Source organism: Tachypleus tridentatus, chromosome 7, assembly GCF_004210375.1.
Source record: "Tachypleus tridentatus isolate NWPU-2018 chromosome 7, ASM421037v1, whole genome shotgun sequence".
NCBI classification, from domain to species: domain Eukaryota; kingdom Metazoa; phylum Arthropoda; class Merostomata; order Xiphosura; family Limulidae; genus Tachypleus; species Tachypleus tridentatus.
The window spans coordinates 114,793,291-114,811,546 of NC_134831.1; the positions used below are offsets into that span (position 1 = coordinate 114,793,291).

General features: G+C 34.2%; 1 protein-coding gene across 5 annotated transcripts in view; it reads right to left on the reverse strand.

The window, feature by feature from the left end:
- The window catches only part of LOC143257923 (uncharacterized), a 54,179-nt gene that overhangs the window by 5,734 nt on the left and 30,189 nt on the right, over positions 1-18,256 (reverse strand). Inside the window, exon 4 of one of the 5 annotated variants that reach the window (XM_076516988.1) lies at positions 4,118-9,651. The exons of the other annotated variants lie outside the window; for them this stretch is intronic. Within the exon in view, the coding sequence (XP_076373103.1) occupies positions 9,595-9,651 (57 nt within the window). The 3' untranslated portion in view covers positions 4,118-9,594. Of the gene's footprint in view, positions 1-4,117; positions 9,652-18,256 lie in introns of those variants that run through there. 5 annotated transcript variants of the gene reach the window in all.

Genomic DNA, 18,256 nt, shown 5'->3' on the forward strand with positions numbered 1-18,256 from the left:
ATATATAATGCAATTGGTATCCCTTAACAAAAGCAAAGAAACCATTTTCATTATAATCACCAGTGTGTACATCAGAAACGTGAAGACTGACAAATGGAGCTATAGAAAGTCTGGTAAAGGGTGTTAACAGTAAGACTGACAGATGGAACTATAGGAAGATTGGTAAAGGGTGTTAACAGTAAGACTGACAGATGGAACTATAGGAAGATTGGTAAGTGATACACAGCAATAACAAGGAGTTAAGAAAATGAACTAATGTTACAAGAAGAGACAGAAATGTGAGATAAAAAAATTATGTAAGTTTGTTTGTTTGGAATTTTGCACAAAAATACTTACAGGCTACCTGCTCCAGCCATCCCTAATTTAGCAAAATGGTATTGACCACCACTTTATAATAACCCCACAGCTAAAAGGGTGAACATGTTTGGGAACAGGGGTTTCAACCTGCAGACTGTGAGTCAAGCACCCTGACTGCTAAACCATGCCAAGTTTAATTCATGTAAGCATGATAGAAAATCATGTGGAAGAAAACTGTAGATTCCAAATGGCAAAAATGAAACAGAAACAAGTAGATCAAGTGACCAAACTAAAAAAAGTGAAAGCATTCTAAAGCATACTGAACCACAAGGATACAGCCCAAGAAGATAAGACATTAATGAAACCAAAAGATGCTACATGCTAGAGGGCATTTTTCATGAAGTACATTACTTCAATTTCCACTAATGTCAAATAATCATAAAGGATAAGTGTGAAGAAGTCCTATTTTGTAATCAGTCAGTGATGCAACTAGCTAGTTTACACATTCTGGTAATGGTAAGTATCATCTTACACCAACAAAGCATGACATATATATATAGATCAGCATTTTGGGTAACATAACAAAATTGAAGGTAATTTAACAAATCCTTCTTTACTGAATCTTTATGCTATTGTACTCTTTCTTTTTAGAAATTCACATTATAAGTCATATTGTGATGTAAAGTACCACAAACATTTTCATCATACCACATATATTTGCGTAGCTTGACATGTTTAGACCAATATAGATTCATACTTCCACATGAAGTGTTTCACTTACAATGCATTTATCATGATGACATATCTTTCCAAACACAGTATAAAAAAATATACACAATTTTACACATACAAAAAAGTTGTAAAAAACATAAGGGTTGTAGTTAATATGTGGCTGACCAAGTGAGGTTTTTCCATTAAACTCAGAATATTTTAAAATATAAAACAGAAATTTAGCATGATTAATAAAGAGTAGGTGGATCAAGTTAGTCACACAGCAGGATGTAGCTCACAGACCACTCTCTCAACCAGTCAGTCATGGGGCAGGATGTGGCTCACAGACCACTCTCTGAACCAGTCAGTCATGGGGCAGGATGTGGCTCACAGACCACTCTCTGAACCAGTCAGTCATGGGGCAAGATGTGGCTCACAGACCACTCTCTGAACCAGTCAGTCATGGGGCTAGATGTGGCTCACAGACGATCCTGTGGACCAGTCAGTCATGGGGCATGATGTGGCTCACAGACGATCCTGTGGACCAGTCAGTCATGGGGCAAGATGTGGCTCACAGACGATCCTGTGGACCAGTCAGTCATGGGGCAAGATGTGGCTCACAGACGATCCTGTGGACCAGTCAGTCATGGGGTAAGATGTGGCTCACAGACAATCCTGTGGACCAGTCAGTCATGTGGAAGGATGTGGTTCAGAGACCACCTCTTGAACCAATATACCAATCTAGATTACTATAACCTGAAGATGTATAGGAAGTATTTGTTGTAGTTAAACTTGATGTTTGATTAACTATCATCAGAAAAGGTCTTTAGAAGAAACAACAAGTGATATTTTAGCTACAATATTTTCTACATCCATCATTCTGTTAAACATTTTCAAAATTTCTAAGCTACATATGTCTATAGATAAGACCAAATATTGCCTTTCTTTTACACAAGTAGTATCCAAAATTTCAACATATTCATTATTAACTGTCAACACTGTAAAATAAAGCTTGATACAATATGCATACTTTTATCTGAAACAACTTTTGCTTTCCAACATAATGCATGCCTGAAATACTCCAAAACTGATAGAAAGAATATAATTTTTGCTGTAACAAATATATCATTATATTTGTAGGTCCACACAGCTTTTAAGCTACTTGCTGTGCTATGAAATTTTAATATACATTACAGAATTTGTTTCCAAAGACAAATATTAAATTTAAGAAATGGTAAAAAATATTTATATACACTTTATTTAAAAATGATTCAGAGCTTCCCCAGTGATTTCAATGTAACTTCTGAATCAAACATAACTAATTTTGCCCTAAATTAAATCTATACACCTAAGCTATAAATACTGTTTTCACATGCATTAAAAACAATGTTCTCATTTGCTGACCAATAAATAAATCATTCATACTATTATTTTGACTGATAAAAATATACTGAATTTACCTCTAGGCCTAGAGTATACATCACAGAAAACAAAGAAACTTCAAGTTCAGGCTGTTTAAGAGTGGATTTGACATTAAATAAACCATACTTAAACAAGAAAGTTTGGATAAATCAAAATCCTGAGTTTAGTAGCTTAGGATAATCTTTCCCCAGTTATAGAAAGTTGAAAACCCTGCTGTGAGTAGAAGATTGATTTATCGTAATTTAAACTTAAATTACACAGTTGAATCAAGCTGTATTGTTTTATAATGTTCTAAATTTAGCACCACATTTATATTTTTGGGGAAGATTATGAAAATAATAAAAATGAGCTAATTTCTCCAATAAATTTTATATAAATAAGTGAACTGGTTGTCAGTCTCAAGAAATATGTGAACTGGTTGTCAGTCTCAAGAAATATGTAAACTGGTTGTCAGTCTCAAGAAATATGTGAACTGGTTGTCAGTCTCAAGAAATATGTGAACTGGTTGTCAGTCTCAAGAAATATGTGAACTGGTTGTCAGTCTCAAGAAATATGTGAACTGGTTGTCAATCTCAAGAAATATGTGAACTGGTTGTCAGTCTCAAGAAATATGTGAACTGGTTGTCAATCTCAAGAAATATGTGAACTGGTTGTCAGTCTCAAGAAATATGTGAACTGGTTGTCAGTCTCAAGAAATATGTGAACTGGTTGTCAGTCTCAAGAAATATGTGAACTGGTTGTCAATCTCAAGAAATATGTGAACTGGTTGTCAGTCTCAAGAAATATGTGAACTGGTTGTCAGTCTCAAGAAATATGTGAACTGGTTGTCAGTCTCAAGAAATATGTGAACTGGTTGTCAGTCTCAAGAAATATGTGAACTGGTTGTCAGTCTCAAAAAATATGTGAACTGGTTGTCAGTCTCAAGAAATATGTGAACTGGTTGTCAGTCTCAAGAAATATGTGAACTGGTTGTCAGTCTCAAGAAATATGTGAACCGGTTGTCAGTCTCAAGAAATATGTGAACTGGTTGTCAGTCTCAAGAAATATGTGAACCGGTTGTCAGTCTCAAGAAATATGTGAACTGGTTGTCAGTCTCAAGAAATATGTGAACTGGTTGTCAGTCTCAAGAAATATGTGAACTGGTTGTCAGTCTCAAAACCCAATACAACAAACAAGATGGATTTGTTTCATCTAAAATCCATTTTCTATTTGTGGTGGCTATAATCAAATACTCTTCAAAAACATTTTCATATTTCAGAAATACTCCTGTTCCCGTATCATCCGATATTCACTGATTAGTACAGATAATGACTTTTAACAATGATATTACTATTCTTTGTTTGTTGTCACAGGTGAACTACACAAAATTGAACAAAGGTGATGGTGGTGAAACTTGAATCAACCAGTGTTTAGTTCTTACCCACAGCTTAAAGTACCACTTAAACCAACCACAGCGTTTGGTTCTTGCCCACAGCTTAAAGTACCACTTAAACCAACCACAAGGTTTGGTTCTTGCCCACAGCTTAAAGTACCACTTAAACCAACCACAGCATTTGGTTCTTGCCCACAGCTTAAAGTACCACTTAAACCAACCACAAGGTTTGGTTCTTGCCCACAGCTTAAAGTACCACTTAAACCAACCACAGCGTTTGGTTCTTGCCCACAGCTTAAAGTACCACTTAAACCAACCACAGCGTTTGGTTCTTGCCCACAGCCTGAAGTGGCACAACTTGTATTAATCATCTTCTAGTTCTTGACCATATGCTTGACTGAGCATGGATGCAGGAATATCGTGGCCGTGTGCCACTCTACGGTGATTAATAAGACTTCCTGTTCTTTGATAAACTTGACCACAACTTGGACAATGTAAACTTCTCCTTGAACTGTGTTTAAAACGTCGATGTCGACTTAAACCTGATGTGTGAGCAAATGTAGCTTGACATATTTCACATGTCAGCTTCCCTCCTAGGTTCGAGAAAAATATTTCGATAACATATTACAAAAACAAGTCACTGACCTAATTTTTATGTAAAAGTAAAAAACTTATATCACTGCTACCTAACCTTTAAGCTGCAATTAATTTTTCCTGTTGACTACACTGCAACACATATTTTCTATAATATAAGTAATATTTACAGAAGTAAACACATTGAAATAAATTGGAGCATACTTTCAACATAAAAGATACCTTATGTGACATGAGCTAAACAATAAAGTAAGAAACCCTTAGGTTTAGGCACAGCTTCTATCCAGAGATAGGAAACACCAGCCACCTACAAGGCTACTCTTAAACAAATAGCTGAACTGTGTGTCCCAGCTAAAAGTATTAAACATGTTCAGGATTGTGCTGCAGGCTCCAACTTTGGACCTTCTAATCTATTGCTTCACAACCTAACCAATAAGCCCAACCTGGTCCACTCTTACTGTTGGAAAACTGATAATCAAAATGTAACAAGTTTCACTTCACAGTATAATTCTGACAAGTGAGAGGAAGATAAAAAAAAAAAACCATTATAAAGGAATTTCTTTGATACAAAAACAAGTAATGTTAAGGACAAAAAATAAAATTACACAAATTAAACCAGTGCAAAATTTACATTTTTTTAATAAACAAAAAAAATACAAGTTCTGTCCTTTCACACCCTTTTAGTATATCGTTCAGGTTTTATTAGAAATAAACTAATTTGTCAGTAAGTTCACTCAACATTATAAATTAACAAATTTGCACTTTTGGAACTTTTATTAGAAGAAATATTTCTTATATCCCACTTTCATTTTATGATGTCTCATGCTGAGAATGTTGATTCAGTGAAATGTTGTGGGTTTGCATTACTTTATACCTAATACAGTTTATGTTTCTCTTCATGCATATAACAATTATGCTGTTTCCATTTTATTATTCATCTGGGCCATCATAATCTCAAGTGTTTATGTACTGAATAGTTTCTGCAATCCATGTCAATAACACATCATCAAGATCTGTGATGAACCAAGTGTTGCTGCAGAATGTATAATATCTTCATTCTTCTATTGTAGTAATTTGTAATTCCTGCACAAACACCCACCCACATATAAACAAAATTGAAAGTTTGTCTCAAATTATTCAGAAAACACTAAAGCTATTTTTTTTTTAAAAAAAGGCCCGAGCTGACAGCATTAAAAAAAATAACAATATTTGATGGTTACAAAGAGTATTTACTTTGTAAATACAACTGAAATGTAAAGTGTGCTTCAGAACTGTATATCCAAACTGGAGGAGGGACAGAAACCTGTAATTTTATGGTGAATTACTTTATACAACATTACACAGTTAATTTGTTTTTATTATTGTCTTATGAATTTAGAAAGCAGCTTGGATAGTATTCATGAATCTTGTTTAAAACAGTTTTATCAGCATACAGAAGTTTTGGGTCAATGTGTGTTTCATTTTAAATGTGTTGAAGTAATATACCTCTTATTTCGTCTTACATAGTGACCATATTTCCAAAACTAGAACAACCCTTGTCCCTGCTTTCAAAATGGTTATTATAAATTTGAAATAATTTAGCTTTTACTTAATTCACTTTAAATTTATTGAACTGTTACACAATATTTCCAAATATATACTGACATTATTTTTAAAGTAATTTCAACTGCTTCTTTTGGCAATAGTTTGTTTGTTTTAGAATTTTTCACAAAGCTACATGAGGGTTATTTGCCCTAGCTGTCCCTAATTTAGCAGTACAAGACTAGAGGGAAGGCAGCTAGTCATTACTACCAACTGTTGAGTTACTCTTTTTACCAATGTATAGTGCAATTGACTATAATGACCCTATGGCTGAAAGGTCGAGTATGTTTAGCATGACAAAGATTTGAACCTGAGACCCTCAGACTGAAACTGGAATGCTTTAACCACCTAGTGCATTTCCAACAAAACATCATGTTACAGTAATACACTGTTCTAAAGATTTCCAACTACTACTGATCTAAAAAGCCTAATTGGACTTAAAACAACCAAAGTACTACTGTTCAATCATGTATAAATTCAAGTGATCATCAAACTGTGTGTGTATATATACAGTGGACACACCACAAGAAAAATAAGCAGTGAACAGCATAGTGCAACAGATGATCCGATGGCCAAAAACAGTGCCAGACAAAAATAGTGTGATATCACATTTCTTCTGTCAGTTTACAAACAAAAGATGAAGTACCTTCATCTCTAAGCATTTAAGTTTCTTGCTATTGGTAACACAAAACTAAGCTTTAGTTAATATACTCGTGTCCTAGCTTTCAATTTGAAGATGTGATGGAATGTTAAAAGTTACATCAAAGCAATAATCTTTTTATGTAAAATAAAATTAATTAATTTAAACCTGAAAGTTTTTTTTCTACTAAGAAGCATTTGCACATTAAAATAAAAATGACAAGAAAAATATCAAATTCTTTTTTTCTTTTGCTTCTACCTTTATTTTATAAGTTTTCCTTCATACACACACACACAAGCCAAACATACTCAAGGATTCTGTTAGTCTAAAGTTTCTGAAATGTGATTAAAGTCTTGCTACTACTAGTTTTAACACAGGTAGCTTTCCAAATGGTATAGAGAAAACTTTAAATTAAAAAATAAAATTACCATCCTAATCTTGTAACATGTAAAAAATGGCCAGCTTATGACCTTACACGGAACTTCTAGCTATTTAAAATATCACATTTTATTTCTGTTCTGTGTTGTAGCTGACTAATAAAATTTTGTATTCTTTCAGTTTTGTAACTTGAAACTGACACTATTATGTTTTCTTGATTTCTTTCTAAAGGTTTTAATAATTGATTATTAATTCCAGAGGTGCCAACTATTTCAAATGACTGAGCGTAATGACTGTAGACAGAGCCCGTACAGATATCGTACAACCACTGGATACAGTTTTGAGTCATTCATGTCTGAGGATCCATCTGTAGCTAAACTGTAAACACTGTTAGTAAGTATGCTTGAAATCGTTTTGTCATCTTCACAACCCAACATTTGTACAATGGCTGTAGTTTTGGTTCTAGCACAGCCATATTTTTTCACTATATCAGAGTCTGGAAACATTTTTCTCAATAGATGTCCTGCATGATCGGCTACAGCTAGGGGTAAATTATGAGCAATGACGAATTGCGTGAACATCACTTCTGCATTTATGGTTTCATATTCTGAACTCTTTCTCATAAATGTCGTTATCTACATTGTTTTTGTCTTTGCCTCTGCCTTTTCTTGGTGAGATTCAGATTTTGTATGTCTGGAACAATCATTTATCCTGCCATGTGCCACAGAAAAATTGACGTGACAAACTGTACAAAACGCATGACTGTCACTGACTTTCGATGCAAATGCAATGCTCGGATATTTTGCACTATACTCTTTCCTAAATTTTTGATTCACAGTTTAATTCTTTTAGATTTGCCAAAAACAAGACAATCTGGTGAACAAGGCCTCTTTCTTCCAACTTGTGAACGATCGCAATGGTGTTTCTATGCCGCTTAGAAAACGAAAAAATACCCATCTACATGAGCGCTGATTGGCTGACAAGCACTGATGACATAACTATGGATTCCCCCATGTACCCAGTATGGAGAAGCACCACACTCAAACTATTGGTAGACGTCGAAGATACAAATATTTTTTATTATTTCAAGCAGAAACATGATTATCGCAAGCAGCCATTTGGACAATGTCTTTTATTTATTATCAAAATTTATTTGTTTCTCACTGGAAATTATCTTTTCATCCCTTTCAAGCCCTGGGGGTACAATTTATCATTTTATTGTATAGGCCTATATAATGTATAATAATTTGGGAGATGCAACAAGTCGTAATATTTGTCTGTATGAGCATATAGTCGTAATGTACACACCAAAATCATAATGATTACGCTCAAATCGTAATGGTTAGCATCTCTGCAATTCATTATGTTCACACTGAATGTACAAGAAATAAAATACAAGAACCTTTCTATCAAAATTTATTTATTCTATAGTCACAAGTTTAAGTCCTTTTGACATTAGGCCTATGATTTTAAGTTCTTTCAACATTAGGCCTACAATTAATATTCTCTTCTTAATTTCTTCTTCAGCAACTAAAAGATTAACACAGAGTAATTTTTACAAAAATGGTTATGTATTTTTATTTATAAGCACTGTTACTTTAACAAAATATATGATCAAGCAAACAACTTTCATTTTTCTATTCAATTTCTCTGTATTAAATTTTTAACAAACAATACAGAAGTTTCACAAAAATATCAAAGAAAAATACTTAGTTTAAGCTATTTTTGGGAATACAATAAAACATTTATTAATAGGGGTGTCAGGGGTGGAAAGGAATCACAATAACTGATGATGATTTTCATTACGTCAATCTCTTAATAATATCCCAAAACAAACTGTATAATACATATCTTTCTCTAATCTGTGGTTAAAGTTGTATTCAAGCAAATAAAGGAAACATGTATACTGCTAAAAGCACAAGATATGCACGATAAGTAAAAAATCTTACTTTTTCATCATCTGTTCCAGATTTAAAGCAGTAATATATGAAAGGCTTCATACAGAGCAGCAAGACAACGATTGTGGTGATGAGCAGCTACTCATAAAACATGTAAGCTTTGTTTAGCACTACTCCTACGTTTCCCACTAGAAGGTTATAGCTGACATATCATACTTAACTCTTTCTGAATGCCTTTACAATCACAATTTTTTGAAGAATTACTAGCAACATTTGGTGAACAACTTTTGATACACACATGCACAGAACTAAATACACATGTAGCACATATTGCATACTTTCATAGACTGTTTAAAAAACATATGTAGGGCATACTGCACACTTTCACAAACTTTAACACACATGTAGCACATACTGTACACTTTCAAAAATCTTAATACACACATGTAGCATATACTGTATATTTTAGCAAAAATAACTTAATCCATAATAATGAAAACTTCAAGTTATTTTTGAGAAAAACAAATCATATCTGTAAACCACAAACTAATTAATTAGAGAATTAGATCGATTGTATTTTGAGAAAACTCCATGCTGTAACCGCAGGTGAGAAGTGAGATTGTCAGGCCGTCGATAAGAAGCCCCACAAATAGGGCAGCTCTTCCACACATTTTCTGCATGTTGAAATCTCTCATGTCGCTTCAGAGCTGATTGATAGGTGAAATTGGATTCACACATTGTACATCGAAATCGCTTTTCTAGGGGAAAATGAAATAAGAAAATCCTGTCAACTTTTTTTTTTGACTTTATAAAATCACTTTCAGATCTTAAGAAATCGCAACAATAAAAAAAAACTGTGCTGGAACAAGTTAAACATTTAAATAAGACTATCATACAATACATATCTTATTTGTATGAAAAAATCAAAAACAATCTTACACTAAATAACACCTGAACATTCATCTTATATTAAAACTTGCCAGAATCACATAAAGAAAAAACTATAAACAAAATTCAGTAAGTTTAATAAATTCATTTATTTGCTATTTTGGAATGTACATTAATGAAGTTTCCTAATTCAGCAAATGTTCTTGGAATAATCCCATATACTACACTTACTTTACTTGATAAAAAAAACATTTTACAGATAAATTACTCCGGTGTGAATTTTGGACAATATTCATCATTGAGGTTAGATGATTGGTACAAATATCTGTACAATCAGTCTTCAGTTATCACTTGAAGTAATAAAGAACCTATTTAATAATATCACATTCTGTTTCCAGTAGTGACCAAGACATAATGAAGATCAATTGAATTGGATTTTATATGTACAGTGATGTCTCCACTTTGAACACTCATGAATTAAGCCTAATTTCAATTTATTTCTAATTATATTTGACACAGTTGCTTTTCATTCAAATTAGCTTCTGATAATTAAGCTCAGATGTAATAAATTCCACCATAATTTATTGTTTGCTACATAAAACCAAAAATGTTTTAGGCAAACAACAGATTTGTACTGAAAATACTTGAACAGTACTGATGGTCAACATACTTGTTGTACTGAAATATAACGAATAGAAAATACAACTATATGTTTAAATTTGTATGAAGAAAACAGAGAATATTCACATGTACTGTCAGCTTCAATACTTTTAAAGGGTTTAAGTTAAACTTTTCCTTTCTCAAAAAAAAAAAAATACCACAAGCTTAAAAAAAAACATAGACCTGAAATTTCACAATTACTACAATCTTTGTACAATTTTAGTAGTTTTTTTAAGTTTATTCACATCTGCATGGTGACACAAATAAACTATATCCATCATATATCATATGATGTTGATAATTTGTTTAGAAATTATCTGTAAACTGTCTGCATGCAGTTATCTGTAATCTTTAACTGATAGAGGGAATGAAGCTAGTCAAGAGAACCCACTGCCAGTAATAGTTTGACTGTTGTAATACATCCACAGCTCCAAAGTACACTACCCACTAATCCATTTCTGGTCCTTTTCTGTTGGATTTGTTCATGATTTATTAATTAAGGAGATATCAATTGTTTTGGACTATATCACTGTTTCTGTATGTTTAACATGTGAAATATCACTTTTCTTGGACTATTTCATTGCTGTGACAACATACATGTAATACCCAATTCTCAGATTATAACATCACCTTAACGTATTTATATGAAACATCACTATTCTTGGATTACTTCAGAACTTGTGTATATATATGCCATAATACTTTTCTTGAACTATATAATCAGTGTTACATACATAATACAGGATGCATTAATTATCTTGGACTATTTCATCACTGTTGTGTATACTATGAAACATGATAATTGTACACATGTTTGTCTCCTGTTTATGGCAGCCACTTCCCACTCTGTGTTTTGTACACATGTTTGTCTCCTGTTTATGGCAGCCACTTCCCACTCTGTGTTTTGTACATGTTTGTCTCCTGTTTATGGCAGCCACTTCCCACTCTGTGTTTTGTACATGTTTGTCTCCTGTTTATGGCAGCCACTTCCCACTCTGTGTTTTGTACATGTTTGTCTCCTGTTTATGGCAGCCACTTCCCACTCTGTGTTTTGTACATGTTTGTCTCCTGTTAATGGCAGCCACTTCCCACTCTGTGTTTTGTACATGTTTGTCTCCTGTTTATGGCAGCCACTTCCCACTCTGTGTTTTGTACATGTTTGTCTCCTGTTTATGGCAGCCACTTCCCACTCTGTGTTTTGTACATGTTTGTCTCCTGTTTATGGCAGCCACTTCCCACTCTGTGTTTTGTACATGTTTGTCTCCTGTTTATGGCAGCCACTTCCCACTCTGTGTTTTGCACATGTTTGTCTCCTGTTTATGGCAGCCACTTCCCACTCTGTGTTTTGTACACATGTTTGTCTCCTGTTTATGGCAGCCACTTCCCACTCTGTGTTTTGCACATGTTTGTCTCCTGTTTATGGCAGCCACTTCCCACTCTGTGTTTTGTACACATGTTTGTCTCCTGTTTATGGCAGCCACTTCCCACTCTGTGTTTTGTACACATGTTTGTCTCCTGTTTATGGCAGCCACTTCCCACTCTGTGTTTTGTACACATGTTTGTCTCCTGTTTATGGCAGCCACTTCCCACTCTGTGTTTTGTACATGTTTGTCTCCTGTTTATGGCAGCCACTTCCCACTCTGTGTTTTGTACACATGTTTGTCTCCTGTTTATGGCAGCCACTTCCCACTCTGTGTTTTGTACACATGTTTGTCTCCTGTTTATGGCAGCCACTTCCCACTCTGTGTTTTGTACATGTTTGTCTCCTGTTTATGGCAGCCACTTCCCACTCTGTGTTTTGTACATGTTTGTCTCCTGTTAATGGCAGCCACTTCCCACTCTGTGTTTTGTACACATGTTTGTCTCCTGTTTATGGCAGCCACTTCCCACTCTGTGTTTTGTACATGTTTGTCTCCTGTTAATGGCAGCCACTTCCCACTCTGTGTTTTGTACATGTTTGTCTCCTGTTTATGGCAGCCACTTCCCACTCTGTGTTTTGTACATGTTTGTCTCCTGTTTATGGCAGCCACTTCCCACTCTGTGTTTTGTACATGTTTGTCTCCTGTTTATGGCAGCCACTTCCCACTCTGTGTTTTGTACATGTTTGTCTCCTGTTTATGGCAGCCACTTCCCACTCTGTGTTTTGTACATGTTTGTCTCCTGTTTATGGCAGCCACTTCCCACTCTGTGTTTTGTACACATGTTTGTCTCCTGTTTATGGCAGCCACTTCCCACTCTGTGTTTTGTACACATGTTTGTCTCCTGTTTATGGCAGCCACTTCCCACTCTGTGTTTTGTACACATGTTTGTCTCCTGTTTATGGCAGCCACTTCCCACTCTGTGTTTTGTACACATGTTTGTCTCCTGTTTATGGCAGCCACTTCCCACTCTGTGTTTTGTACACATGTTTGTCTCCTGTTTATGGCAGCCACTTCCCACTCTGTGTTTTGTACATGTTTGTCTCCTGTTTATGGCAGCCACTTCCCACTCTGTGTTTTGTACACATGTTTGTCTCCTGTTTATGGCAGCCACTTCCCACTCTGTGTTTTGTACACATGTTTGTCTCCTGTTTATGGCAGCCACTTCCCACTCTGTGTTTTTTGTACATGTTTGTCTCCTGTTTATGGCAGCCACTTCCCACTCTGTGTTTTGTACATGTTTGTCTCCTGTTAATGGCAGCCACTTCCCACTCTGTGTTTTGTACACATGTTTGTCTCCTGTTTATGGCAGCCACTTCCCACTCTGTGTTTTGTACATGTTTGTCTCCTGTTAATGGCAGCCACTTCCCACTCTGTGTTTTGTACACATGTTTGTCTCCTGTTAATGGCAGCCACTTCCCACTCTGTGTTTTGTACATGTTTGTCTCCTGTTAATGGCAGCCACTTCCCACTCTGTGTTTTGTACACATGTTTGTCTCCTGTTTATGGCAGCCACTTCCCACTCTGTGTTTTGTACATGTTTGTCTCCTGTTAATGGCAGCCACTTCCCACTCTGTGTTTTGTACACATGTTTGTCTCCTGTTAATGGCAGCCACTTCCCACTCTGTGTTTTGTACATGTTTGTCTCCTGTTAATGGCAGCCACTTCCCACTCTGTGTTTTGTACACATGTTTGTCTCCTGTTAATGGCAGCCACTTCCCACTCTGTGTTTTGTACATGTTTGTCTCCTGTTTATGGCAGCCACTTCCCACTCTGTGTTTTGTACATGTTTGTCTCCTGTTTATGGCAGCCACTTCCCACTCTGTGTTTTGTACATGTTTGTCTCCTGTTAATGGCAGCCACTTCCCACTCTGTGTTTTTGTACATGTTTGTCTCCTGTTTATGGCAGCCACTTCCCACTCTGTGTTTTGTACATGTTTGTCTCCTGTTTATGGCAGCCACTTCCCACTCTGTGTTTTGTACACATGTTTGTCTCCTGTTAATGGCAGCCACTTCCCACTCTGTGTTTTGTACATGTTTGTCTCCTGTTTATGGCAGCCACTTCCCACTCTGTGTTTTGTACATGTTTGTCTCCTGTTTATGGCAGCCACTTCCCACTCTGTGTTTTGTACATGTTTGTCTCCTGTTAATGGCAGCCACTTCCCACTCTGTGTTTTGTACATGTTTGTCTCCTGTTTATGGCAGCCACTTCCCACTCTGTGTTTTGCACATGTTTGTCTCCTGTTTATGGCAGCCACTTCCCACTCTGTGTTTTGTACATGTTTGTCTCCTGTTTATGGCAGCCACTTCCCACTCTGTGTTTGAAAAGTTGCACAAGCAGGCAAAACTCAACATTCACTTTTGTATGTTACTGTTGAACAGCTCTTAGCACGACTGAAACGTTCAACGATAACTTTAAGTAACTTAGCTTTGGCTCTGAGGGAAACCAAGAGTGTAACAACATTAACCTTTTAAAAGTACATAAAATGATAGATCAACTTAAACTCTTCCATCACTAGAGAAGTGTACATTTGTTTGTGTACATATTACATCACTGTTACATAACTTTTTTTGGAAAACAAAACATGCTTTAATGTGTTACATGCAACCAGTAATTAACACCATTCCTTTACATATCTTAAACAACACACTTAATGTACACCCTATACATAGAAGTTCATGATTCTCCAACAAGAAACATCTGTTTATCATGCATAAAGAAATAGAATAGAATATCTAAGCTATGCCCAATTTTTAACACTATAGGCCCTCAGACTACAATGCTGAATGATTAGGGGAGGAACATGATTTAAACATTACTTATTGCACTATTTACCTCAATGTCATATGATCCTTTTCTATACCTTTATTATAATTCCATAAGCATATTTATTCTAGTGATATTTATCAATCCCTCTAAAATCTAACTGTATGTACTTATGAAAAATAATTATTACAACTCCCTAGAGGAACCTTCACAACATACTGTTAGTTACATAAAACACTGAACATATATTTTTATATGAAATTTGGAAGAATAAAAACCAAGTAAATATGACAAACACTGGTTAAACAAAACAAATTAGATGTATTATCATCCTCAGCTCTCAAACGATCAGTTATCACACCTTGATAACTAAACAAATCTGTACATGTTCTATGATTAATAATTACTTCACTCAAAATCTAGAACAACAGTGTTTTATCTAATGTCTTTATAATCTTGTCTTGTTTTTACTACATAATTTTGTCACTTGCTTTATTTTATTAGTATTATACAGGTTTCATAAAGGTGAATTCTTAGATGTTAAGGTTCAAACTACTTTCCAACCCAACATATTTGCAATATATATGTACACAGAACATAAGTAAATGTTTTAGATTTATTCATACTGTCTCTCATTAAAACTGAATGACAAATTCTTGTAACACAAAGTATAACTGCTACATAAAAATAAGTTGAAGTGTTCATCCATTTCAATAAAAACATTTTTCAAAAATGAAAAAGTTAAAATGGCCTCACAACAACATGATCAATGAGGGTGTCAATAAAGAACAATACATAAAAATAAGTTATATTCATCAGTGGTTTCCTTTTTATTTTTGGTACAGTTTGTTTTGATTATAAGCTGATACTAACCTCTAAGTTAATGAAGCATTTAACATACATTTATTTGTTTTAAACAAAATGAAAAGTATCACCAACAGAGTCATGACTGCTTGTTTAGCTTAAAAAAACAAACAACTGAACAATTTTAGTTCAAGAAACACTGTAAACATGTTTTTAACATTTTGGTCATATATCAAATGAACAAGCTACAGCCTTCTTCAATAATTACTTAGTTATTCTAATCTTAGATGGATAAGTATAAATTAAATTACAGCATCTAAATTTTGAAAGAAAATTTCAGTTTTTAAAGTGTGCATACAGTGCCACACATTAAATGTAAGTCATAAAACTGTTCATCAAACAATAGTGTTATTCAACTTATGAAAAACATTTTACCTTAACTACTAGAGGCATGTGCTCCACCACATAAAAAATGACAAACTTGTATATGTACAGTTTTCAACTATATACTCCACAGTACATATTAGTTTAACCACATGAAATTGTGTTAGTTACCTTTTACACAGCCAAGGTTTTGTAAACAGTTTACAAAACACTCAGTTTAAATCAAACTGTACAAGTCCTGATAAAACTCTAACATACAAGAACAAACTGAATATTTAACTCCAAAAGTACATTTTTTAAAGTTATATTGTTTATGAACATAAACTTTCTATATATCTGAATCCATTCCTCGAACTTTAAAACAAGTCTTTCTTCTCTTTCTCCCTAATAAAACTTTTTGTACTTTTTGTTTTTTATTAAAGTAAATGTGAACTTCTTTTCCATATTAGAAGTGCTTTGAATTTATTCACACAAACAGTCTATCAGTTGCATAACATAAGTGTTCAACACTTACAAGTTTATTTTGCTGGTATCATACCACCTCTGTTATTTTTTTGTCAACCTTAAAACAGGCACACAATAAGTTATGACTTGTTCCAGTGAGAACCACAGGAAAACTGTTCACAGGTAAACTGAGACAGAACCATAATACATTATTACAATAGTTTTCATAATATAAATGCAATAAATAAAATGATACAAAGCACTACTACACAAAAAGCAACTACCAGTCTATCTAACGTACTCTTTGGGTTCACAAAAGAACATACCAGTTGCACCTAGTCTATTACCTGTTTCTCATGGAACCAGTTAAACTTTAGTTCTAGCAAATCAACCACCAACCTAACAAGTTTTGGTTCTCGAAGAATCCTTTCATAAGAAGATTAACCTTCTCAACATTTAACATGCTACACTGTAGTCAAACATGTTCCACTGTCACAAGAGAATCCATGTAATGAAATACACCTCTTTACATTTTCTATCACAAATACACATTTAATGATGTTGATGCACCTACTTTATAAAAATCACTGCAAAAGAAACAAGAACTCATTTAAAATTCACTAATTACCGTATGAAGTTAAAACTGGTTGGTGTTTAGTAAAACATATTACAATTGTCAGCAATGTTTTTAAATACAGTTCTGGATAAACTCAAGAAAGTGACTTGATGCAATATCCAAATAATTAAAAACCTCCATTACAGCAGTATCTTACATCCAAATATAAAACTATGGATCATTTGTATGTGTGTATACATGTTCAATCATGTACTGATACAAACATTGCATTCTACACAAACACATCAATAGAAGATGAAACTAATATTTTAATATACCTAAAGCAACCATTATACATTCAGAATCTGACATATGTACTTCAAAACATAAATATACTACTAAGAGTTGGATTTATGTAATCATTAATCAGTTTGGTCATATTTATCCAAATAAGTGCAATGTAGTTATACCACAATACTTTAATTGGTAAAGTTCCATTCATCTCATAAGTACTCTTAATATATTTACCAATGACATATCTAAAGATTTTACCAATATGATGTTCTGGACCTATACACTAATTTCAAAGATTTATCTACTGGTAATTAACAACATAATGCTGAAATTCTGAATGATAATAGCTTTAACCCCAGTTGTTTTGAAACTGGTTATATTAGGTATGTGTTTGTGTGTGTTTTCTTATAGCAAACCCACATCGGACTATCTGCTGAGTCCACCGAGGGGAATCGAACCCCTGATTTTAGCTTTGTAACTCCATAGACTTACCTTTGTACCAGCAGGGGACTATATTAAGTATGAACAACAGACATCCAACAAATACATTCTTTAACTAGTATTAATTACTAACCTTTTATTAATCAAAATATATATTTAAAATTCAATATAATGTAACTTCAATACAGATAAACTTCCATGGTGATTATACAACTCTGCACCTCCATGGTGATTATACAACTCTCTTTACCTCCATGGTGATTATACAACTCTCTATACCTCCATGGTGATTATACAACTCTCTATACCTCCATGGTGATTATACAACTCTACACCTCCATGGTGATTATACCAACAAAACCAAAAATGTAAAGATTAAGTGACCTGTATGTTTCTTGGCTCCTGTAGTTGATACATTAAGAAATGCTGCTACAGGTTACATTGCTGAAATCTGTTTTACATTGGATGTTGGGAACAGTTAAATATTCCAAATGTAGTATCTCAAGTTTCTGTGGTCAAAGCAGTTTGAAAAAACATTAATGAAATGACAACAAAAATGTTAAAAACATAAATGTTATCCACAAGTTAAAAAGTGAAAACATAAAGAACAAAATAAATACATTTCTTCCCCAATAACAGCATGTTAATATTATACTAATGTTACATATTAACAACTCTGAGAGTTACTTCAAAGTATAAATGCTTTA